Source organism: Aulostomus chinensis, chromosome 12 (assembly GCF_037954235.1).
Source record: "Aulostomus chinensis isolate RoL2024-O1b breed Wild chromosome 12, RoL_Achi_v1.0, whole genome shotgun sequence".
In the NCBI taxonomy this organism is placed as follows: domain Eukaryota; kingdom Metazoa; phylum Chordata; class Actinopteri; order Syngnathiformes; family Aulostomidae; genus Aulostomus; species Aulostomus chinensis.
Window position 1 is genome coordinate 4,535,252 of NC_141331.1, and position 24,438 is coordinate 4,559,689.

General features: G+C 43.5%; 1 protein-coding gene across 1 annotated transcript in view; it reads left to right on the forward strand.

Annotated features, from left to right (window-relative positions):
* The first annotated feature begins 3,449 nt into the window (after window positions 1-3,449).
* LOC147251799 (polycystin-1-like protein 2) overlaps window positions 3,450-24,438 on the forward strand; it is a 37,362-nt gene continuing 16,373 nt past the window's right edge. The window contains exons 1-26 of the mRNA XM_086221122.1: window positions 3,450-3,788; window positions 5,804-5,962; window positions 6,048-6,230; window positions 8,466-8,501; window positions 8,757-8,867; window positions 10,054-10,201; window positions 11,265-11,494; window positions 12,500-12,690; window positions 13,747-13,954; window positions 14,235-14,368; window positions 14,518-14,668; window positions 16,182-16,371; window positions 16,463-16,595; window positions 16,689-16,833; window positions 17,144-18,181; window positions 18,273-18,415; window positions 18,494-18,679; window positions 18,965-19,102; window positions 19,305-19,451; window positions 20,169-20,293; window positions 21,533-21,653; window positions 21,768-21,899; window positions 22,899-23,042; window positions 23,648-23,762; window positions 23,848-24,038; window positions 24,125-24,355. Coding sequence (XP_086077248.1) covers window positions 3,476-3,788; window positions 5,804-5,962; window positions 6,048-6,230; window positions 8,466-8,501; window positions 8,757-8,867; window positions 10,054-10,201; window positions 11,265-11,494; window positions 12,500-12,690; window positions 13,747-13,954; window positions 14,235-14,368; window positions 14,518-14,668; window positions 16,182-16,371; window positions 16,463-16,595; window positions 16,689-16,833; window positions 17,144-18,181; window positions 18,273-18,415; window positions 18,494-18,679; window positions 18,965-19,102; window positions 19,305-19,451; window positions 20,169-20,293; window positions 21,533-21,653; window positions 21,768-21,899; window positions 22,899-23,042; window positions 23,648-23,762; window positions 23,848-24,038; window positions 24,125-24,355 — 5,043 coding nt within the window. The 5' untranslated portion in view covers window positions 3,450-3,475. The remainder of the gene's footprint in view (window positions 3,789-5,803; window positions 5,963-6,047; window positions 6,231-8,465; window positions 8,502-8,756; window positions 8,868-10,053; window positions 10,202-11,264; window positions 11,495-12,499; window positions 12,691-13,746; window positions 13,955-14,234; window positions 14,369-14,517; window positions 14,669-16,181; window positions 16,372-16,462; window positions 16,596-16,688; window positions 16,834-17,143; window positions 18,182-18,272; window positions 18,416-18,493; window positions 18,680-18,964; window positions 19,103-19,304; window positions 19,452-20,168; window positions 20,294-21,532; window positions 21,654-21,767; window positions 21,900-22,898; window positions 23,043-23,647; window positions 23,763-23,847; window positions 24,039-24,124; window positions 24,356-24,438) is intronic.

Below are 24,438 nucleotides of genomic sequence, written 5' to 3' on the forward strand. Positions count from 1 at the left end.
ATTCATCAACATTTGGGCCTCTTTTTCAATGATCATCATGGAAGGGGTTTTCCCCAGCAGTAAAAGTAATAGTAGTAGTAGTAGTAGTAGTCATAGTAATACACAAAACAGGGATACATCTCTGTGTACAATGTACAACACTGCTCAGTGGTGAAAGGCCTACATACAGACATACATGCAGTCCATGCATTTTCACGGGGGGGTGGAGCCTATCCCAGCAGCCTTCAGGTGAGAGGTGGGGTTCACCCTGGACGGGTCACCAGTCCATGGCAGGGCCAACACGTAGAGACAGACAACCATTGGCTCTCCCAGCCACGCCTACAGTCAATTTAGAGTCTGGATTAACCTGGTCCCCTCTTGATGTCTTTGGACTGTGGAGGAAGCTGGAGTACCAGAGAGAACCCACACAGGAACAGGGAGAACATGGAGACTCACCCAGAAAGACCCCGTGCTCCAGCCGGGGCTCCACCCACAACCTTCTTGCTGGGGGGCCACAGTGAGGACCACTGCTCCACCGTGCATACATACAGTTGTAGTGTTTATTCCTGGTGAACTTTTATGCACTTCCTCACTGTTACCACACGGTGTCAGCACCAGCACAGCAACGAAGCTCAGATCAGTTTGTTTTTATATTTCCAGTTGACCCACAGAATTTTTTTTGTTCAAAAAGAAATTTTTAAATAATATAACAAGAATTATGATTTCTTGTTAAGATTGGAGTATACAGGCTAAATGTGTGTAAAATGGCGGTAGAACATATTGAATTATTTCGTGGATGTGTACTGTGTTTTCCACTGTCATATTTCAAGTATTCATTTTTATGTATGATAGGATTTTTTTTTTTTTTTGATGATGAGGAACAGTGAACAAAACACTTCAACACCCGTCTGTTTATACGCAGCAAATCCATGCGGACTTATTATTTATTGTTTACTAAAATGATGCGTCCACTGTCAGTGAACAGCTCATCAAGAGCTAACCTGCATCCTCGGGAAGAAAAATGTCCTGCAGCAGGATGGACGGACGGATGCACCTTGGCTACAGTGTTAGATTTATGCTGCTTTGTCAGAAATATTTGATTTCATTCTGCGCATCTACATTTGACTGACAGGTGAACTCGTCGGGTGACAAAGTTTCTAATCACAAACGTCATCAGGTGTCACCGTTTTGTGTAACGTCACAAAAACCACTTAAAATGATCCTAAATGTGTCTGTTCTAAATGGGAAGTCAAAGAATGAGCTCCAGCGACAGCAGAAGGCCTCCTCTGGCTTCAGTCCCCTGACCTGTGAGGTGAAAAATGCATCTGATGGCCTGTTGAATGAAACATGATGCGAAGCTCCTCAGAGAGAAGCGGTCTGATCTTTGTCTGCTCGTCACATCTGCCCGGCTCCCCTCATCATCCTGGAGCGCCCCCTCCTCTGTTCTACTGCGTTATCTCTCTTAAGCTTGCTTCTCTGTTCTCCGCTCTCCTCCTCTGTTCCGTCCTCTTCATCCTGAACCTTGATAAACCCTCCATAATCTTTAACTTGGCTTCCCTCCATCTGTGGTTACGTCAGGGTTACATGGGAGTTCTAGAACTGCACGTGAGGCTTCGGATGAGGTGAGCCGCATTCAGGAGCTGTTTGAGTGGAGTCAGTGTCAGAGAGGTGAGGAGGAGCAGAACAGATTTGTTCTTGACACACTGCAGGACTTTTTCTGTCCAATCACAGAGACAGGAAGCAAAGCCTGATGGATGCTTGTAACTCCATGTTCCTGACGTTCCCGCCTGAGAGCCCCCCCGTGTCCGTCCACAACACGTAACTTTAGCGAAACGATGGTTGCACGAATGAAATTGAGAACTCGGGATGGATAAAAACAGCACGTCAGAACTTCGCTGTGCACCGCTGCCGAGTGTGTGACCATGATGTTACGAGGTAGAACGTAAGAGCTCAGGAACACTGAGAAGGAGTTCCCTGTTGATTTGGCGCACACGTGCACCGAGACCAAACTGACGGATTTTAGTGGTCAAGGTTCAGAGGTTGAGGTCATGAGCTGATGTCTGTCCTACTCGCTCTAATAACCAGTTTTGACCCAAACATCACCTTGGACTTGAGGGTGAACTGAGAAGATTTTGGTGGTCAAAGGTCAAACACACGGTCACGTCACATGAGATGTGACAGCTCTGGAACGTGACTCTCTGTAATTTTGGTATAAAAAACAAAAAAAAGTTCACTTGGACCTAAAGATGAATAACGATCAGGTTTTGGGGTTAAAGGTCAAGAACTAAAGCATTCACACACTCGTAATTATGACAAAATGCCACGAAAATGACTCGTGTGCCATCAAATGATGAAAAAAATGCCACATAACAAAGGTCTTCTTCAACACAACGTCATAATCCTGTTTTTCTCGTTGATCAGGTGTTGTGTTATACCCAACCTACAACCTGATCATCTTGTGGACAAGCTCTCAGCTAGTCTTTATTATCGTCTCTTCAGAAACATAGACCGAGTGGAGTCAAAACAACAGGAGGCCAGCACAAAACCCAGGAGGCTCCGCGCGGAGCCTCCTGGGAGGCGCCAGACTGTTTTCAGCCTCTCTCTCTCTCTCTCTTTTGTTGTCCTTAGAGGGTTTAAAAGCCTCTCACAAAACACCGTGGTTACAGGTGCCCGTCATCTCTGCTCCTCACTTTAGATCAGCCTGTTGCAAATACATTATATTAATCTCTCAGCACACCGGATCACATGAACACAACTGCTGGCCCAGGTCTTCTGTCAGGCCTCTGAAATAAACAACATTAGGGTTTAGAATGAAAGATATTAATATCTTCCTTTTAGCTCCCACAGAGAAGGTGAGAGATAAAGAGCCACTCCAGATGAGACGGCAGGGCTGCACAAACAAGCCAGACCGGAACATGACGGAGCCCCGACCGCCACACCGAGAAGCAGATTTTGTTTGCACAATTTTGATTAATTGGTGGGTTAGAACTTGTTCCCCTGGTTTAATCCATTAGTGGCTACCGGATGTAACTTGTTCTCGCCACTTGATTAATTTGTGGCCATGAGATGCAACTTGTCCCAGTGTTTTGGTTCATTTGTGGTCACTAGATGTCGCTAATCAAACTATAATTAATCAAAGAATAGAAAAAAAAAAGTTTAACTTTACAAATATCTTACAAAAAAAATCCCACTATTTTTTTCCTGCCTCTGGTGACTACGGCATCATAAACATACGACCGAACAACTGCAGTTGAAAGTTCTCTCCAACAGGACCGTTGAGCTGGTAGGCAGCTGCTGGGTTTGTGCTCGTGTGTCCATCAGAGATTCAATGCTCCACCAAACCCAGAACAAAAGGTGTGTCAGACCCACATATAATGATGTGTGTGTGTGTGTGTGTGGGGGGGGGGGGGGCTGTCAGACAAAACTGCACTACTTCCAGCCTGAAGGCAGACTGGTGTGAAACTAACTTCTGGTGTTTGACGTGAAAGGAGAGAGGATGTGTCAATCAGTCCTCCACCTGCTGCTCCTGAAGGCGCTCAGCTGTCTGCCGCTGGCTGTAATGGATGTCACTGTTTCCTGCCCAGAAAACCAGGCGACTTTTAGAAACTCCTGCTACCAGTTTGTGGCTCTAAATCTATCTTTCTCCAGTGCTCAGGACTGGTGCGACCAGAATGGTGGGCACCTTGCATTCGTTACAGATCACGACACTCAGTGTTTCCTTGAGAGACACTTGAACCCAGAGGAGGACGTGTGGCTCGGGCTGGCACCCCCTGTGTCTCCAGACCTGCTGTATACTGCAACTGTTGAAGGTAAGAGGGCAGAAATAACACAGGAACTAAAATTATACTGCTTCTCATGTATAATCTGACTTCAGGTTCATCAGGAGCTCAGCCAGCGTTGCAGCTGAGGTACTGTTTGAGCCTGAGATCTGTTGTTGTCTAATGGAGCTCCTGATTCAGAAGCTCCCCACACTTCTTTCAAGTTGTGTCCAAATACATGATGACCCCTGCCGTTAAGACATTAAAAAACAAAACAAAAACAACTTCTTGGGCTTCGTAGTTTGGATGTACCGGTTCCCTTTCATTTTTAACAAATAAAACCAGCTTACTACCTGTCGACGGATGGATGTTCATGCTCATATGCAGCCCTGCTCATCCCTGCGGTGATATCATTCCTTCTGTACAATTACAGAGAACAATAGGAAGTAATTGTGCGCCAGGGTGGTGGTGATAATTGACTGTGTTTGTCAGAGCAACCGGGAACCTCATAAATGTGCAGTTAATTGCTTTTTTGATGGACGTCTCTGCAACCAGCCCATCGTGTAAGGTTTTGTCTTTTCAGTAGTTTAGGGAATAACAAGTGTTTCACCCTCAACCTTTGCTGGAGCCTGAAAGAGCCGTCAGAGGTATATTTGTGAAGCTATGAAATTAATGTCTGAAAAAAATTACAATCTCATTATTAATGAGCGTCAGGCATGAATATTATCTCCTGTTTTTTTTGTGGAATTCATAAAACGTGCAGGAGCTCTGCCTCAGGGCACTCTGGCTGCTCTTGAATACGCTTTTATTTTGCCTTTATGTAGCACATAAAAGCACGTTTAGCATGTTTTTTTTTTTTGGTACATCACTTATTTGACCAGAAAGCCAGGTTTCACTCGCTGCTTCGCAGGTCATCACTGCATCAACACTCCCTGAGATTCTACCAACCCTCAAACTTGGCAGGCGGGAAAATATTAAAAGTCAAGGGAAAGGACCAAAAAAAAAAAAAAAAAGCCGGTTGAAATCCAAGGACAGAGGAATGAAAGAAAACCTTCCTCTGCCATCATAATGTTTTAATAATAATTAATGATAATAATAATGTCAAACGCCTTCTCTGACCTGGAGCTTTTAGCTGCCGTTTCCAGGAGCAGCCCCGCTCCCTGCAGCCACAGCAGCTGTGAGGCTCTGCGTCACCTCTTACTCTGGACAGCTGGTTTGGTTTTGTTGTGCTCGTTCCAGTTTTAGTTTGTGGTTTTGGCCTCATGTGTGTCTCATTTATTTTACTTTTTGTCATTTTAGTGGATACCCCCCCCCCCCCAAACACCTGCCCTGGATATTTTTCCCAGAGTTTGACGTGTTCTCTTAAATTACATGCAATAGCCATGTGCTTACGGAACAAACCAGATGGAAGGTGATGGCCCAGTCTGTCCCTGAGCCATGCGAAGATACGTATTTCCAGTTGGTGCCCAGACTGACCCACAGTTTCCAATCAAATAAACCTTTTGCAATATACAGTATGTCTGTATGTAGGCCAGCTGTTTTTATGAGGTGCCACTGGGTAGATCGATAGAGAGAGAGGTGAACAAACCAGTCAATATGTAAACCATATTCCTGTGCCATTTTAACACCGACATATTCATAGAAACGTGGTGAACATGGATATCAATCATCGCTCTTCAGCCTCAAAAACTTTGATTTGAACTAAAAAAAAAGGATTAATTGTAACTCCTCCAGTTCAGCGCCACCCTGAAGGAGTTATGTTGTCGCTGTAGCTGTTGTTAGCCGTCAGTCCCCGTCAGCTTCACGCTACATGTATGTAGCTGGGGGTGTTTTTTGCATTCTGAGGTCACAAACAAGTGATGCAGCAGGGAATAAATGTCTGGAGAAACAACCGGAACGTCATTTTTTTGGGGTGAAGCATTGCCTCAGAATATCGATCCACGCCACAGTTGTTTATACCCACAGTTTAATTTCGAATCTGTGTGAACGCATGCCTCATGTGAGGCCCTCCTGGTGGACCTCTGCTCTGTGAATGCTCATTTTGCTGTGGGTTGTTCCGTCCTCAGGTCCTCTCTCCTGGCTGGATGGTTCAGATGTCACCTTCTCCAACTGGGTGAGCCGCCCGCAGCCAGGAGACACTTGTGCACACTTTCGGAAAAAGTCGGGCTTTCGCTGGAAAGCCACAAGAGACTGCCGCCAAAAAATGCACTTCACCTGCCAGTTTGGTATGTCTGTGAATGTTCTGAAAGCCTAATAATGAAACACGAGGTGGGGAATTGCCTCTTTGTGCTGCTTTTGTCTTCTCCTTAGAGGCTGGGAGAACCACGGCATGCGCCGGTCCTAACACCACTCTGCAGTGTGCTTCTGGTCAGGTGTTAATGATAGATGGCGGCTCCTACGGCCGCCAGAGCACTCAGTACTGTCGATCAGCGCCCTCTGCATCACCAGCACATCATCAGTGCAACTGGGTGGATGTGATGGATTCGTTAAAAGGTACAGCGAGGATAACTACTCTCAGTGAAAACATTTATTATTGTGTGGTTGGTTTTGTTACCATAACTGATGTGTTATACTGTCACTTCAACCAGCAAGCTGAGCTGTACGATAAAGATGCTTCTTGTTTGATTCTCCTTTAATCTCCTGTCTATTTCAGGACAAAGAAACACAAACAGAAATGCCTGGTGAAAAGATTCTTAATGGATTTAAAAAAAAAAAAAAAAAGGAAATTCAATATGCATTTGAAGTAGCGATCATCAGATGATAATTTGATAATGATTGCATGTTAGAGCACACAAGGAAGACCAACCTTACAATGATGAGTTGAACGCTGGATACATAAATGAGACGATAATGACGTCAGGCATTTTAGAGTAAATATTGACGCAGGCATTTATGTGAAAGTAGAAAAAGACTTTGAATGCTCAGCGGAGCCTTGGCAGTAATCCCTGCACGCTCTGTAGGCGACAGGCTTCATCCTATTCAGCTCGAGATCAAAAACTAAACACGCAAAGGCAGAAAGCAACACCACAACTCGCCAGAAATTTGAAATCCACCTCGCCCTGCTCAGTCAACAGCAGCAGAGGAAGGCCGCGGCTGTCCTGCACCTGCCTTCTCCAGGTCCTATAGCACGAATTCCATTAACACAGGAGTTGCTTTTTGGAAATATGAGCTTTGTTTTATAATGGGGAGAATGATTGGGGTGGCAGAGGCAGGGAGCCGCCTGTTCATCCAGCGACCAGATTGGAAACCGCTGTGCGTGCGAGAAAATGTGTCTTCGCCACTTTCAACACAGAAATTGATGGATGAACTGCACGGGGGTGTCAAAATGGTGGATGAATTTTTTTCTTGAGCGTCAGGCAGCCCTGAAGGTTTTGACCCAGCGGCTCGGGCACGACCACGTTATTCATGTAGGTTAGCGAATGGTGAACTGGAGAATCCCAGCAGTTCCTATGTATGGGCACACGATGACAGACGCCATCTGAGAGACACAGTGTATCTTTAAAGTAAAGCAAGTTCCTTCGAAAAAGCAAAAGATAATTGTATATATATATATATATATATATATATATATATATATATATATTTCAAACGAATACATTAATTTATATAATGCCATGTGCAGAATAGTGCACAAACACGCGTGCAAGTGAAGTTGTTGCCCAAAGCTACATGGCTTAAGAAGCGGCACGTGGCTCGTTCGAGTGCATGGATGTAATTGCAGGCATTTATAGGAATAAAAAAACCAGACTTTGAGTCCAATCATCATATTATTATTCTGCTCAGCGAAGGTCGGCAGTTATTCCTCCTGACTTTAGATCCGACATGGTCTCCATCCCGTTCAGGTCAAGTTTCTACCTACAATCTAACACTCAAAGGCAGAAAACCTCACAACAGAACACTTTAGATTTCAGTTCCTCCTAACATGAAAGACCCAGGTTCAGTGAGGCTTGCTGAAAGATAAACACTCTCCATTGTCAACACACAAGTTGGTACACAAACTGCTAAATACCACATCGTAATTGCACGCCTTCCTAAGTAGTACCTTGTGATAAATAAATCTATTGATATAAGTATCGGTTTCTCCTGAATGGTCTCTAGTGTCCCCCATAATAAACTATGAATGAGTCTCTGCAGCAGGTGGTTCGCTTTGAAATCCTGTTGTGTCTAAACAGAGTATCTTACAATACAATCTCTTATTCTGTAAATGGTCGGGGGGGGGGGGCGGCGGTGGTTGCCTTCTGGTGAGAGGCGGGGTTCAATGAAAACGGGACGAATGAAAACAATAAAATATTCTCAATACGCTGCGGTGGTAAAGTAAGTAGAGCCGCTACACGTTTGTGAAAGTTGATAAACAAACGTGAAATTCCTAAACAACGAGCCTCTCGAGATTCCGCATGACTTTTCAGTTCAAGTTGCACAGCGTGTTCGACATTCGACTGGCGATGTCTAGATTCCTAAGATGGCCGCCGCCTGCCGAAGCCGGGTACTGTCGTATAAACTCTTTTTTTTTAAAATACATTTTCTACACACTTTAAAGTTCTCAATACTTCGGCTTACATATAGAGACTCTATTTATTTTACCACCGAAGCGTTTTGCTATTTTGAGTGTATTTTTATTGTTGCGATTCGTTAGTTTACGCCTGCGTTGGGAGCTAATTAGCGGTATGCGCCGAAACCGAGTTACATTTGGATGCGGTAAAAACTAATCCCTGCAATCATTCGCAATAATAACGACGACAATAATTATACACGAACACGCCTCAGGTTTGTTTTGTGCCCTAATTGTCCTTTGAATACTGGTGAGGTGACAGTGACCTTTGACCACCAAACTCTTTCTTTTTCGGTTGCATTCTCCTCAAATTGTATTAATTTCATTTGTGAAAACGAGGCACCTGGAATTTTGTCATTTGCTAAACTTGTTGTGAAATTCCCTAAAGAATAACAGTAGCCCCCCCCCCCCTCCCTTATTTTAAACTGCCAGTAGTTTGAATAGAATCGCAGCAGCATTGTGTTTTTCAGCTCACTGCCAAGGTCGCCAGGTGTGCCACGTCGGAGGGTTTGTGGACTCCTTCGAGGAACGCTGTCCTCTGCCGGGCGGCTACCTGTCTGTGCCGTACCGCTGCGGGGATGGTAATGTAAAATACAGGCTCAGCTGTTAATGTTGCAATCAGCACAATGCATGCATTTTTAGCTTCAGCAAGAGAACAAGCTGCTGTTCCATTGGAAAGTAATCAAGGAAATCACCCGAGTAAAAGCCTGCGCCAGTGCAGGAAGCAATGAGTAGACTTCAGTAACATCCTACAGCTGCCCAAGCTTTTCTTTTCTAGTTTAGTAACATCTCTCATTGCAATTTTGAAGAAGTGAAACACAAAATGTAGTCCTGCCTGTCTGGATCTGCTTTATTTATTCAACACTAATCAAATTGTGCAGAGTAGCTCTCTAGTTAGCGTCAAGCGGTGAACCTAATTTCTACGGAGGCGCCATCTGCGCCACACACTGTATTGATGCACTCTTCTTCTGTGGTGGTTAAAGCACGGAACGAAAGCCTGACTTCCAATTTGTGATTCTTAACAGGATAGAAAATAAATCCACCTGATGGCCTTCGGTTGCTGCGTTTCGCTATCATTCGAATTTCTCTCAAAGCTGCTTAAATGGTTTTCATGTTGACTATGGATTAAAAATGTCACTTGGCGGTTGCAACGCGGTTGCAGATAAGCAGATAATTATCACCGCACTCCCGTCTGCCGCAGCTCAATTTATCTCCTTCAACATGCTGTTTTGGCTAAATGTCATCTTTTCAAGGATTTCAAAACAACCAGCATGTTATTCTCATAAAAAAACATAATTCTGCAACTTTTCTCTCAGAGTTAAAAAGTTGATGTGATACATATCGTGTTTCACTCGTAGACAGTCAGGTACTGCAGGATGAACTGGCGTAAACTGAAGTGTTTTACATATCAGTGTTTTACAGAGTTGGCAAATTATTTCCAACAGATATATGTGTAATAACAAGAAACTAGACGCTCGGGGGGGGGGGGGGGAAATCAATTTATGTCTCAGAAGGAGGATGGCAGTTAGAACATATTTATTCAGTCTGATTATTTTGTTCAGTGTTTCCTTTCGTTTAATATAAAAACCAGCAGAGCTGTCGCTTAATATAGCGCATACAGAGAAAATTCATGGTTTGTAATGCAATTCTGTTGATGGCATATTAAAATGTCCAAGCTTGAAAACACGAACACTTGTTTTTATGTTTTCATTTTTTTTTTTGAAAGTGCGCTTGGTTTGTAAGGTTTTCTGCTGTTTTCCTCCGCAGGGGTCCTGCTGTCGGTGAGCTCGGTGGCTGCTGTTTTTAACGATGTCACCATCAATGTGAAGTGGCTTTTAGATTTGCCCACAGGAAACCTTCGCTGCAAGCTGAGTGCTGGCGACAACCATGCTGTTCATCTGCACAGTCCACAACGGTGAATGCGGTTCTGCTCAAACTTCTGCTCAAACCTAATTACATCTCATTGTGTGAAATATTGGGTCACCGACCTCACGGCTGTTTGGGGATTTGGGAGTGAGGGTGTTTTGAATGCACCGACAAATGAAATAATCAATGAGCGTTAAAGCCCACACCCAAAAATTGTAGTTTGCCGTAACCTGCACCGCTATTTTTTGTCTTAAACTTGGCATCATGACTTGTTGGTGACTCCAGAAGTCAGAAGACACAAGCCACATATTAGTAGCCCAAAGCTAACAGAGCCCGACTACAAGAAACGGCAAAAATGATCCAAAATGTCAGTTCGCAAACTCTCACACACTTCGTGCAGTATAATTTGTGTCTTCCTTTTCCAGCTATTTGCTCAGTATTCCACAAAGGCTTTGATTTAACGCTAAAAAACACTTATGGTTTGGTGTGAGCTAGCATGAATAAACTCAACTGAACCTGCCAGTTCGTTACTTGAGGCATTCTAATTTGTTTTTAGCTCAAATCAATGTGTTTGTGGATTGCAGGATGATGCTAGATTAAAAAAAAAGACCTGGATTATACCAGGCAATGTGCTTGAGAGTCTTACTGTTGTTGGTATTTAACCTCCATTAGCTTAACGCTTAAAATAGGTGGCTGGTGTTTACTTGATTGTGAAGTCATCAAAAAGTCTGGCAGCATGTTTTAAACAATGGCCGGTCACTGAAAGGCAAATTACACCTTTTTTGTTTGTAGAAAGTCCTTTTAAATTTACATCAGTTCAGATGTTATTTGGTCAAAACTAGATTTACCCTTGCGGTTTTATGCTAGTTTACGCTGAGCTACTGGTTAGCATCAAACCTACAGATGTTATCTTCTCATTGTCATGACAGGAAATGCAACTTCTGTGTTTGACAGTAAAAAAAAAGGGGGGGGGCGAGAGAGAGAGAGAGAGAGAGAGAAAATTGTTGTGTTTACAGCCTAACCGGGTTTTGTGCAGCAAATGTGCCATCTAATCATTCCTTGTCTCCAGAAGAAGAACATTATCACAGCTGACTGTTTATGTGCTGAAATAGGCTGGAGCACAGTGTGGTGCACAGATACACGCATCCAAGTGCTTTTGTTGTGACGGCTGAATGCATCGTCCGTGATGTACACATAAAGGCTGAGAAGATAATTACCATTCAAGAGCCTGTTACAGAGCTGGGTGTCATCGGGTGCTACGCTGCTAACCTCTCGTTCCAAGCAACCAACTGCACAGCCGTTTACGGACGAGCGTTTCACATTCAAACTAAAGTGAAAGCAGGTCAGTACACCGCTTAACCTTTGAGTGTGTTGACATGCACTCGGTAAAGGGATCAGTTTCTGATTTATTTTTTTTTTTAAGTTATTAATGTGAGCAGGTTGCTGTTTATTTTTTTCCACCTCTAAATGTGCAGGAAGAAGAGGAGGAAAAATTGCGTGTGTTGTTAAAATGTTAACATGTTGAGGTTAGGGTCAAACAAAAGCACAAGTCCTCGAACTTGTTGTTACCATGGAGAAAAAACGTGAAACTTTTCTCATCTCTGACGTTTGTAAGCAGTGTTTACCAACCAAACTCTTCTCTTTAATTTAAAAGAGACTTAAAAATTCCCCCCATGAGCAAGCGACTGACAACAGTGATAGCAAAAAGCATTTTATGTATCCTAGTCGTTATATTATTGTTAGATTATAAGTTGGTGGGATGGCGAGAGGATGATTTGAGTAAAGAACATAATTGCCAGTTGTTGTTTAGTTTTTGTTTTTTTCAAGGCATCAAAACACAACACATTGCACTGTTCTAGTTTAATTTGAAAGAATGTGTGTGTGTGGGGGGTGTAAAGTTACCTTGACAGAAAATTGTGGTTTATTTAATCTTGGGTCTGTTGACGTTATTGATCTTCTGAAGGTTATTCATCCAGGTTTATAGAAAAACGTGTTCTTTGATAATTCTTGTACCCTTGTTATCAAAAACACTCATCTGAAGTTTAATTCCAAAGCAGCTCTGTGGGTATTTTTCTGAAATATAAACATAACGTAGCTTCTTCTGTGTGGGAGCAGAGAAAGGATGCCCTTGCGAAACCTTTTTATTCCCTTATGTCACAGCAACGAGAGAGAATTTTCTCACTCCAAGGTGATAAACCGGATGCCATTTGTTCTAACAGTTTTCTCATGGCAATGAGATATTGTCTTGTTACAACAATTAATAATAACCTGGAATCACTTGACAACAGCATAGATATCGCAAGTGTGGCCCTTCGGCTCGATAGAATCTGCATGTTCCTTTCCGCAGGTTCACATGTGACCTTCACCCTGCAGAGGGATGAACTGTTGTTATCCAGCGTAACTGTGATGAGAGGAAACGTTGCCCGGAACGTCACAGTTTCTCCAGAGAAGGTGCATAAGCTGGGGCCGGGCTGCCATCAGGTCACCCTCTACGCATCCAACGTGGTCACATTCCCTGCCGTTACTCAGGAATTCCAGGTACTTCAGCGTTGGGCTCCATCCCTGTGCTCCTCTCATGACTGTGATGGTGACACTCGAGCTATAGGTCTTGTGTGCATCTGATTATGAAATTGATTGAAGTGCCCAAATTAAATGTAACCTTTAATTATAACATCCTATTAGTCAGTTGGTGGCAACTGTGCAATTACCAGAGGACGGTGGATGCATCGCTCAACTGAATTTCACCCAAATCAGTGTCCTGTGATTACCTCTTTGTTAGGCAAATGTTTAATTTATGTGTTTACCGAACATGTGCACTTGGAGAGAACACTTATTATATTTCAGGGTGTTGCTGTTTAATGTTGTTTTTTATGACAGGAAATGAACGTTTACTGAGGTTTCAACCTTGAGTGGCGTGCGTTGCTCTGCTAATAAGCGTCAATGCTCGCACGTGACAGGATGATGTGTTTCTGACGCTTTCTAAATTAGGCCAGGGAGGTTTTTCAATCTACGATCTCTTTAACGTGTCCGTCATTTTACACAATATTCCTCATTTTATTTGATCTCAATCCGCGGAGGGTTTGTGTAACAGACGAGAAAAGTTCCAAGCTACCGAGGACGAACAATGTGAGTGTTAAAACACCAACAGCAATACTGACGAACTGATTTATGAAAGAAAAATGATTTCAAGAAGCATACAGGTTCTTTTTTTTTTTTAACCAAAAAAAACCACCCAATTACCTGACGAGAGAGACAAAACATAAATAAAGAATCGAGCTTCCTCATCAACCTCCCAAGTTTCCTTCAAACTGGTGAGCAACTAATCACTCCCACCCAGTCCGACTCCGTAGTGGAAGTAATCCTGCCTTCCAGAACAAAACTAACATTATTCAAGACAGTGAGGGATTTTCAAGATCAATAAACATTCATTATATACTGCACTACATTTTATAACCTAAGAAGTTTCTTAGAAGTGGAAATTAACATCAGCTCAAATCTAAAGTGAGAATCGAGAGTTACCACATCCAGCAGTGTATTATGTGATGTGATAGGGGATATAAGCTGTCAGCGGGTGTGTTTCTCGGTATTCTGCAGGTCTGTGTGTTTGAGGAAGTGTCTGGACTGCAGGCGTCCGTACAGGTCAACAGGCTCGGGTCTCCAGATCTCTCCGTCGCGGTTGCTCTCGAGCGAGGAGAACCTGTGCTGCTTCTGCTCTCTGTGACAACTGGCAACAGCTCGTCCACCGAGATCAGACAAATGGACACGAGGAAGGAGATTTTTCATATCGAGTGTCCAATTCAAGGTATGGAGAAGAATGTGTTGCAACACATACATTGAAATGAAATAGAAGGACCTTCACTCCCAGTGATGACTCAAGCCATTGTTCTGTTGAATAGAACTAATCATCCATCACAGATGGGCATCCAGCTGAGTTAGAAAAACAGATTATGTCCCTTTTATCATCCATTGTCTCTGAATGGTGTCTGAAATACGCAAAAATGCAGCCTCTTTCGCATCAAACATTTCCCTCCACAATCAGCCTTAACTCTGTCATTATATGTCGACACAAACCTGTGCTACAGGATCTTTGCAAGTGAGACTCCGAGCCTGGAATTTCATCTCGTCTTCAGAAGTGGAGGTGGAGATGTTGGATGACTCTGACCTGGATTCTGTCGCAAAGCTTTACGGTCCCAATGACTCTTCTCTGAGGAGGCCGGTAAAATGTTGTCTTTTTTAATAAAATAAGTCATTAAATACACCCCACAGCTCTCCTATATTCGCTCATGATTTTAAATGTGTTGTTTCCCCTCATCATACGCTTTGATTCAAGGACTAATTCATTTTTTCACGATTGTTTATTTCCAGAGAGGGAAGCATGTCCGAGTCAAAAGATCTCCGATCAAAATCTTTGCAACACCTTCAACTTCAATACCTACAAAAAATGTATCCATCACCGTCTCAGTACACGAAGGAGACAAATTTACAGACTCGGACAAACGATACCAGTGGGAATGCAGTAAGATTCCAATTTTTTTTTTTTTTTTTTAAGTCAAACTGATAAGAAGGATTTTTTTTTTTCAAAAACCCCTTTTTGTTCAGATTATTGGTTCTATTGTTCACATACTCATCAATGTGTGCCAAGAAATGACCCCCCAAAAAAATCAATGAAAAAAAAATTTGACATGTGCTTCTCATACAGACATGTATGTACCCTCCAATTTCAATCATCTCAAGACATTCACTCGTCCGTCAATCTTCAACTTCGCAAGTCACGTGTCTAAGAGCTATTTTTGGTTATGTACCAAACTAATTTATTATGATCCGTTGGTGTCCTTTTAGCTGACTGACTCGAACCCACTTTTCTTCCCCCAAAATATCATGGTTACAGACTCGTTGGCTCAAATATTCATGTCGAGGAAAGTAGGATCTGTGATAGCTCCTGGTCATCCCTGACAGATCCTGCCAGCCCACCAGGGTTGAAGCTCTGTGTTAGCCCAGCTTCCTGCATTCTCGTCAAATTCGTCTTATTTCGCTCCTTTTCTGTCCTGTTTCTCTATGAATTACATCACAATTCAGCCTCAGTCCTCACAGAGCCGTGTCAGCTGTTAAAAGTCAACAATAACCTCCTAAAAGTTTTCTTAAATGTGTTCCCAGCAAAGGGGTAAATTATATAATTGGCATGTTCTTGAACCACTCAGTTATTCTTAGTTATTAGTATGTACTCGTCATAATGAATCCCCTTGTCTCTGTAAAGTGGCAGCGCATGCCATTTCTTCATAATTCGCACGGGTAAATGCCATGCCACCGTGAAAGGGCATTCAGAAATCAGCCTCAATATTGGAGGGAGAAAATTAAGAGCTGATGGAGGAAGACAGTTTTTCAGTGGATGTGAAGGTTGAGTAAAGCAAAGGAACTTACATGTTTAGAAGCATCAGTGGTGGATGTAATAGTCCATAATAAATATATCCACTGTAGGCACTGAAACATGCAGTGGAGGCTCAGTGTGTACCTAAAAGGGTACAAGTGCTTGTTGCTTAACCCTTTACAAAAATGAAAAAGTGCTCGACTGGCCTCCTGAAGCCCAATATTCTTGGCTTGGCAAGAACATTCTTCAGAAACTTTAGGATGAAACTGTTGTCCCTGAGTGTGTAGCAGACTCAACTGCTAAAGCAAAAAAAAAACTTTTTAAATGAGGCCCACAACAACATTGCCAAACATTAGTGATCATTATTTGGAGTGTTTGTTACCTGAACCCGCTGGCCCTGTTCTGAGAGGCAATCTGTTTTGACTGACCCACGAAAATATGCATCAATCCCACAAACTCGACTCGCGGGTCAACACGTGGGTTTCAGGTCAACTGGAAATGTGGTAAAATATGCAGGACCAGAGAGACCATCCGTTTGATGTTTCGTTATATGACTTCTTTTAAAGTCAACCGATTTTCAGGTTTGTGTTGGCTCGTTTTTTTTTTAATAACGGATCAGCCTGTCTGGAGTTAAAGTAGTGGTGTGATTTTCTTTGATTCGCAGAGAATCCCTGTAATTGCCAAGGACGATGGGAGGAACTTAGCCACACCATCGAAGGACGCTGCCTGCCAGAGCCGTTGCAGTTTAATAAGTATCATTTTAGTGTAACAGATAAAAGAGATAATTCAGTGGAGCATAAGGAGTCCATTTGTATCACCAACACCCCCAATATCAATTGGCCATCCTGGCTGAGGTACTGTGCTGTAATCAGAAGTATGACTTGATTTTATCCTTTAGGACACTCATTATATTAATCAAATATTGAATTATTTATTGTTCCTTAGCCTCACTTGTACTGAAGGATGTAACACAGACAGGGGGAACGCAAAAATTAAACTGGAGTGTAGAAGGGACCCTCATCAGTGTCCACTAGTCACATGGAATATTGAGGATTTGAGAAATGACACATTCTGGCCAGTAAGTGAGATAACTAAAACCTGAGAGACCTAATTCAGTAAAACAACCATTGCACCGCTCACTTTTTGAATTTGTATGTTAATTTATTTAAAGGCAGAGACAAGAAGCTGCTACAGAGAGTCGGGCAAAAGACCACTTGTAGAGAAACAGGATGGTGGTACCAAGTACACCGTTACACGTTCCAGTCTTACACAGGCCAAGTTGAAAGGTCAGAAGGTCACTGTGGTGATAACCTCTGGTAGGTATACATTCGTCAGTTAGCTGATTTAGCAAATTATCTCACCAAGTATGTTTAGGCTAAAAGGTATTCTACGTGTACATGTGTGCAAAAATGGGGTGAAGGGATGAAACGATGAAAGAGGGCGTGAACATTATTGTGGTCAATTCTCACATTTCCATGGATTATTTTTGGAAGGTGACGATGTTCTCTATTCAAAGGAATCATTGTAATGTTGATTAGTTCATTAACATAATACTTTGCTGTGAAATACTACCTTTGTTCTTTTCAAACAAATATGTCAATATTGTTCTTCTCTATTTATCCAAAGCGGATCCTGTGCCCCTTTATCACACATACGCCGTAGAAGCATCACCATGGACTGAAACTCAAGTTTTAAATACCAGTAGAGGCACTACTGCTTCAGAGGAACACAGCAAAGAGGACAGTGGCGCTGCGGCTGGCCGTGGTAGTTCAGAGGAACACAGCAGAGAGGACAGTGGCGCTGCGGCTGGCCGTGGTAGTTCAGAGGAACACAGCAGAGAGGACAGTGGCGCTGCGGCTGGCCGTGGTAGTTCAGAGGAACACAGCAGAGAGGACAGTGGCGCTGCGGCTGGCCGTGGTAGTTCAGAGGAACACAGCAGAGAGGACAGTGGCGCTGCGGCTGGCCGTGGTAGTTCAGAGGAACGCAGCAGAGAGGACAGTGGCGCTGCGGCTGGCCGTGGTAGTTCAGAGGAACACAGCAGAGAGGACAGTGGCGCTGCGGCTGGCCGTGGTAGTTCAGAGGAACACAGCAGAGAGGACAGTGGCGCTGCGGCTGGCCGTGGTAGTTCAGAGGAACACAGCAGAGAGGACAGTGGCGCTGCGGCTGGCCGTGGTAGTTCAGAGGAACACAGCAGAGAGGACAGTGGCGCTGCGGCTGGCCGTGGTAGTTCAGAGGAACGCAGCAGAGAGGACAGTGGCGCTGCGGCTGGCCGTGGTAGTTCAGAGGAACACAGCAGAGAGGACAGTGGCGCTGCGGCTGGCCGTGGTAGTTCAGAGGAACACAGCAGAGAGGACAGTGGCGCTGCGGCTGGCCGTGGTAGTTCAGAGGAACACAGCAGAGAGGACAGTGGCGCTGCGGCTGGCCGTGGTAGTTCAGAGGAACACAGCAGAGAGGACACAGACAGTGCAGTTAGCCCTGCCAGTACATCATATACCAACACTATCCAGGCTACCACCGATAGTGCATCACTTATGACCAGCACCAATGCCAAGTCATTCTCATGTAACACATCACCTCCGAGCGGTACCATACTTGAGGCTTTCAGTATGACTTGCACTCCTGCAATCCCCTGTCCTACCTGTCGGTATTGTTTCAAGACTAATGGTAAGTCCCTCAAGTCACCTGCTATTCGTATTCACATAAATGTGTTTCCTCACAGAAATCTGTTAATCTGTGTTACCTTCTTGTTGAACAGAGAAGCACTTGCGTTGTAGTAAGAACAACGAGGTGAATTTAGTATTCCTTCCTCTCGGTGAAAGACAATCCAACTACAGCCTGATTATCACTGCCTTTGCAAAAAACGGCAGCTATGAAGTGAATACTACCATGACTGTACAGGTTTGTTAATTCACACTGACAGGCACTACCCTCTCTTTGACACTTGTGCAAAAAAAAGTTTTTTTCTTTCTTCCGCAGGTTCTAGATTTCACTGAGGAATCTGGTTCTTCAGACAACAGACTCCAGGCTACAATCAAGGATGCTGTGGCTCAACTGAAGAAACAAGGCCTCCTGTCAGGAGAAACCGTGGGACAGCTCTTTAATTCTGTGTCCAGTAAACTGAACGGCCAAACTGATGCGTCAAACAAAGATGAGAGGCAAAAGGTAAATGCACTTCTAGGCTTTAAGTATCAGTGAAATTGACGTGAAGTCTGAGAAAGAAAAAAAATAGCATCCATATACATTTCAGAATAATTTTAATCTGTGGAGTCTGAGAAAGACTTAAAATGCAAACGTATCCGAGCAAATTGAAGAGTGGGCCGTTCAGTGGTTAACTATTATTAATCAATCCGAGAGAGTTCTTGGCACCATAAGCCTATAAGATATTTGTACTTCTAAAAACTAAAGAGGATTTTAAGATGAAATGTGAATGCTTCTTGTCTGTTGTAGCTTCGTGAGCAGATGTTGGACGTGATGATTGCTGCGGTAAAAGAAGCCCCCAGCAATTCTCCTGAGGAAGTTCAGGTCACGGCCAGAGGATTCACTGCTGTCATTCAGAAAGGTGCCGAGCTCAGTCGCTCAGCTCAGGTATTGTGAGAGAAACACAGCACAAGTACAACAACACATTGTATGACGCAGAAATGATTAATCGCTCTATTCAGTGAGGGGGCTACTGCGAGAACTGCACGCGGCTGCCTCTGCTTGTTTTGCATGTGGATTTGATGCAGGATCAGAAATGGCAGGATGTCCAACATTACACTGTCCTTGACTAAAAGAATTTTACCTCCAGGAAGAAGCGGCGCTGCTGTTGGTGAATGTCTGCTTGTCCCTCCTCCACATGAGTGTGAACAGCAGCGAGGAACACAAGAAGCAAGTGCACATTGCAGCCAGCAATATCGTGGCGGGAGCGAGCAATGTGCTCAACTATTCTACGAGTGTGAGTTATTGTACCGTCAACGCCATCATTTATTTATTTTTCTGTTGATGTAACCCATAGAGTCCCCCCCTGCACTACTTGACGGTTCGGGTCATAAGTCTTACATGCTTTGGGTTAAGCAGCTGAGACGATCACCTCCTCTCTTAAATCTGGCCTCATGATTGTGTTTCTTGAGCTCTTGAGAATGCAAATCTGCAGGCACGGTCCCCGAGGTGTATCTGGGTCTGGCTATGTCCGATTTTCTTTTAAGAGAGGAACAAGCCTCAAGTTTGGACTAAGCTCTAAGCGCTTATCATTTCATTAAAGTAGATTTGTACAGTAATTGACCGTAAGGAGGTGTTTGGAGAAGACGAGCTCATAGGGTAGTATGTGCTGATCATTGAATGTAATCCCCCTGGAGCACGGGCAGGAGCATTGACAGTTCCCAGATGCTCCCTGTTCCCACCATCCCCGTTGTTCCTCCCACTCATCTCCATTCTTCACGGGTAATTTGCAGTGTATCTAAGCCTTGGATGTGTTTGCTGGAAGCCCTTATTATTTACCACTTTAAACTAAATGTTGTCATGACTATTTAGTTGACCTGGAAAACAGCCGGAAATGAATCACCTATAGGCGCTGGAATATTCATGAACACGTGTCAGTTTGAATTTGCATATGGCAGAAAACACATACACACATAGTAGACCCTCTCCCCTGACGAGTACTTTCTGTTTGCAGAAAAACACCTCGGATGCTGTTCTTGATGCTCTGAGCAATATCCAGAGCATACTGTTAACATTTAAAGAGACAAATGAGGGGCCAACTATCATCCAGCAAGGTCTTATTAACGTTTTTGTTCAAAGGTAAGCGCTCTTAAGGTTGCAAGTTTAGATCATGACAGACGTGAGTTGACATTTGGGGCAATACACAGATTTTTGTTCTCTGAGACTTGGTGCACACTGTCGCTTATTTAAAGTAGGGGATGCCCAATACTGGATTTTATTCAACAATGTTTTACAAGTCAAATGACATTTTTACTTTGTGCATACTGAAAACCCCATGGCAATTGTAACGGTTGTCATTGTTGCCAAATCATTTCTGGGGGGGGGGAACCCATTTCTTTTGTCAGTTTTATAAAATCAGTTGGAACAAACCTCCTTCTTCCTCAGCCAGTGCCACTCCACAAAATGATATATGAATAAATAGAACGCAAAAGACGGAATGGTGCTTTTCAGTCCAGAACTACCAGCTGCAGGTAGATTCTATGAAAGCCATAGCCTCTTTGCAGAGGGGAGTGTTTCCATAAGTCTGTGTCCAGGGTGAAGGGTCAGCCGCAATCGATGCAGTCTGAACAAACAACGGCTCAGACTCCTGGGTGCATATAGATCCAGGAGGGATGAAAATTGGAGCCAATCACATTCTCAGCAGAGGCGATAATATGCTTCAATCTGACGTGTGCGGCTGTGGCCCTCAGTGTAGCAGATGGTGATGGAGGAGGTACGTATGATGGCGGTGTGCAAGTGCACCACTGTCACTGTCTGGCTGCCTCAGCTGTCTGCTGTTAATCGTGAAACTGATTTCTCAGCTCCCGCCTGGGAGCCTAAATGATGATGCTGCCAAGGAAGCAGAGGGTTTTCCTAAAGTTGTCAAAATTGCATATTTTCAGATGAATTACTGCGTGCCTCTTACTGTTTTAAGATGCTGCCTGATAATTGGTGAACTTAATGGGGGCTAGTCGACACATTTAGTTTCCCTCCTACAGAGCCAGACCAAGTGTTTTCCCCTTGTGCCAGCTACTTAGCTATGCTACTCTCACTTTATGTTTATTAGATCAATGTGAGGTGGAAAAATTGATCCTCTCATCTGGCCAAGAAAGCAAATGTAGATCCTTTGACTTATTAAAGTTTTAGCCCAGTAGGGGAAGTTTGGAGTTTAGTTGAACATTGTTTTCATGCTCAGTGTCCTGCATTTAAGATCACCCATTTAAGTCAAACAAGTTGAATAAATGAGGGTCAAAGGTTCCCAGTGAATGATTTCTTGTTCACTCTAGAAACTTAAAACTAAAGCCGAACTTGTTCATCTGTGTATTTCTTTTTCTCCAGAGTGACACCAGCAACTTTGCACAGAGATTCTATAAATATTCCCGACTGCTCCTGTCCAGTCTTTTCCCTCCCACCCCTGCTCTCTGACACAGTCCCTCCAGGGAAAGCGGTGGATATGAGAGTATGTTCATAGCTGTGTGTGTGTGTGTGTTCAGTGATTTACAAAAAATCTTCTGTTCTGCATCTTACGTGCAGGGGAGCTCAAAGCTACTTTCCTCTTCAAATACGTTCACAGATGCTGTGTTTGGAGAAAAACCCATTTTCCTGGAATGAGAGAGGGAACATCAGCGGCCTAATAGGTTCTCTAACCCTCTCAACACAAGATGGCTGCAGTATCCCTGTCAAGAACCTGGATCAGCATATTGAGGTCAGTGATGAGGACAGGCGTTTTGGAAGGATGTTGTTAAAAGTGTACTCATAAAAAGGAATGATGTACGATACGATACGTGCAGGCTCTGACATTTTAGGATAAAATGTGTATCAGATTATTCATACATAATGTGTCTGGAGGAGACAGAAATAGTTATAGAACTTGGAGAATGTCAGGGTTTACGGGGAGAACTGAACCCAAACTCGGACCGCAGCCAAAGGGAGTGTAACATAACTAATTTATTTCATAAAGGCAAAGTAAAACACAGGAAGTTCAAAATCTAATGGAAGAAAAAACAAAGTATCGACTAGTAGGGTCAACAGGCCTCAGTCCTGGACACTCAGAATCAAAGTACCAATGAAAAGAAGTTCGTTACAAGGACAGAAAACCAAGGACTTAAGGGAAACGTGGAGGAGCAGGGAGCACGACGTGGGGGAATGACCATGACAATGGAAAGCACAGAGGTTAAATACAAGAGGAAACGAGACACAGGCGGTGCAGTCATACACAGGTGACAGGTCACAGCAGGGCGTGCACAGGAAGATGAGACCTGAACTTCAAAATAAAACAGGAACTAAAGAGGGACCAAGACAAAAACAGAGGGGCACAGGAAGACAGGACACTTAAGACAAAATAAAACAGGAAATCAAGACACGGACCGTGACAGAACATTTGCTTTAAGAGTAACTTCACCCAGAAAGGAAGGGAAAAAAAGGAAAATCAGTTTTCATTTTTGGTTAGGATTAGGCCCTACTTTGACTTTTGTATCTTTAAACTTGAGGGTTTTGAGAGAATTAGAAACTGTTCACATAAGTGCTTTGTTGAAGTTAGGGAAACATGGTTGAGCATTGGATAATTCATTAAAGCTACGATCATCGTCATAGTTACGATAACAAGCATGTGGCTAACGTCAGCACACGTTCATGGTCTTGGTTATAAGCGCCAAGTTTTAATCCGGTGAATCTTTTCTCCTTTAAAATGCAAACTGCTCTCAAGAGTTTGCTGACATGTAGCATCGGCCCCCAGGTTCTCTTTCTGAGGCCTGTTGGAGAGCAGGTGAACACCTCAGTGTTGAACCTGAGGAACTACAGCACGACCGCCATAGACGTCCCCTCTGCGGACACGACGCTGCTGTTACAGGTACACTAAGCTTTGTGTTTATGAACACAGATGTGGCAGGAGGACCATTCAGAAGTGACGTCATAGCAGTTTGGAACGACTGGGATAGTTGATTTTCAATAAACGTACAGTATAATTTAATTTTGCCACGAAAGGGCAGCCTTTAATACGTTCGTATATGTAGAGAGAGCAGTTTTTGGTGCCTGTCTATCCTAATTATAAAGACGCTTTTTTCAATTAAAAATGTTATCTGAAGGCTGAGAGCAGACGCCATTACACATCCTTCATTTAGTTCCAAAGTGTACTGTAAAGTTCCCAAATACGAGGCTTCAGCTGAATTCGTCCATTCCCTTGGGTTTGAGTAAAGTTTAAGTTTAGCTCAGTTTTTAAAATTTCTATGACGAGTTTCCAGGCTGTGCGGGAGGAACTGTCACTTCAATGAAATCAAGCTCGATGCCAGCTTTTAAATACATTTCTGAATAGAAGCACTGCAGATTCTCTTTTCTTACTCCACAATCGCATCTTTTGTGTTAATACATTCCATCTGCACTTATCACTTTAAATGGTCGTTATCTTTGCTATTTTTGCCTTTTTGTTGCTGCTGCATTGATGTACCTTTTTTAAAGATGGTGCCTTCAGAGGATCCTCTACCCCTCAAACTGTTCCTCGGTTATATGGACTACCCAACTGAAACAAATTATGTGACGATGACGGAGATGCCTCACCAGGGAACTACGCAAAGTAATAAAGCCCTTTGCTCTTTTTATACTTTGAGTCTCATCTTCACTCTAAATTAGCTTTCTGAGGCTATGTTTGTCTGGTACAGAGGAGCGGTACACCTGGCTGATAGACCCTGAGAGCCTGAAGGGAAACATCGGACTACACTACCTGGTAGTGAGGCCCAAAGTTGGCCCTGGTGTCAAATTCATCAATGCGACTTTATCAATAACCTCAATTGCAGCTGCATGTAAATTTTGGGATGAATCAGTGTTGGACTGGAGTGATTATGGATGCAGGGTAGGTACAGTAATTCAGCCCATCTTTCATGGATCGGTAGGATGTTGCTAACTTTTAAGTGACAAAAATCATGTTCTCCTTCCAAGGTTGGTCTTCAGAGCACACATTTAGTCACCCAGTGCCTCTGCAACCACTTAACGTTCTTTGGGAGCTCTTTCTTTGTCACTCCCAACCTCGTCGACCCATCACGCACGGCCGAGCTCTTTGGGACCTTTGTGGACAACCCTGTGGTTGTTTGCTTCCTGGGGGCACTCTTTATCGTCTATCTCATTGTTGTTGTGTGGGCACGACGGAAAGACATCCAAGACACAGCCAAGGTAAAGCTACCTCATCAGAGTATTATCAACATTCATGGCTAAAGGACTATTTTCCAGCATTTCCTATATATTTTCATGCATCC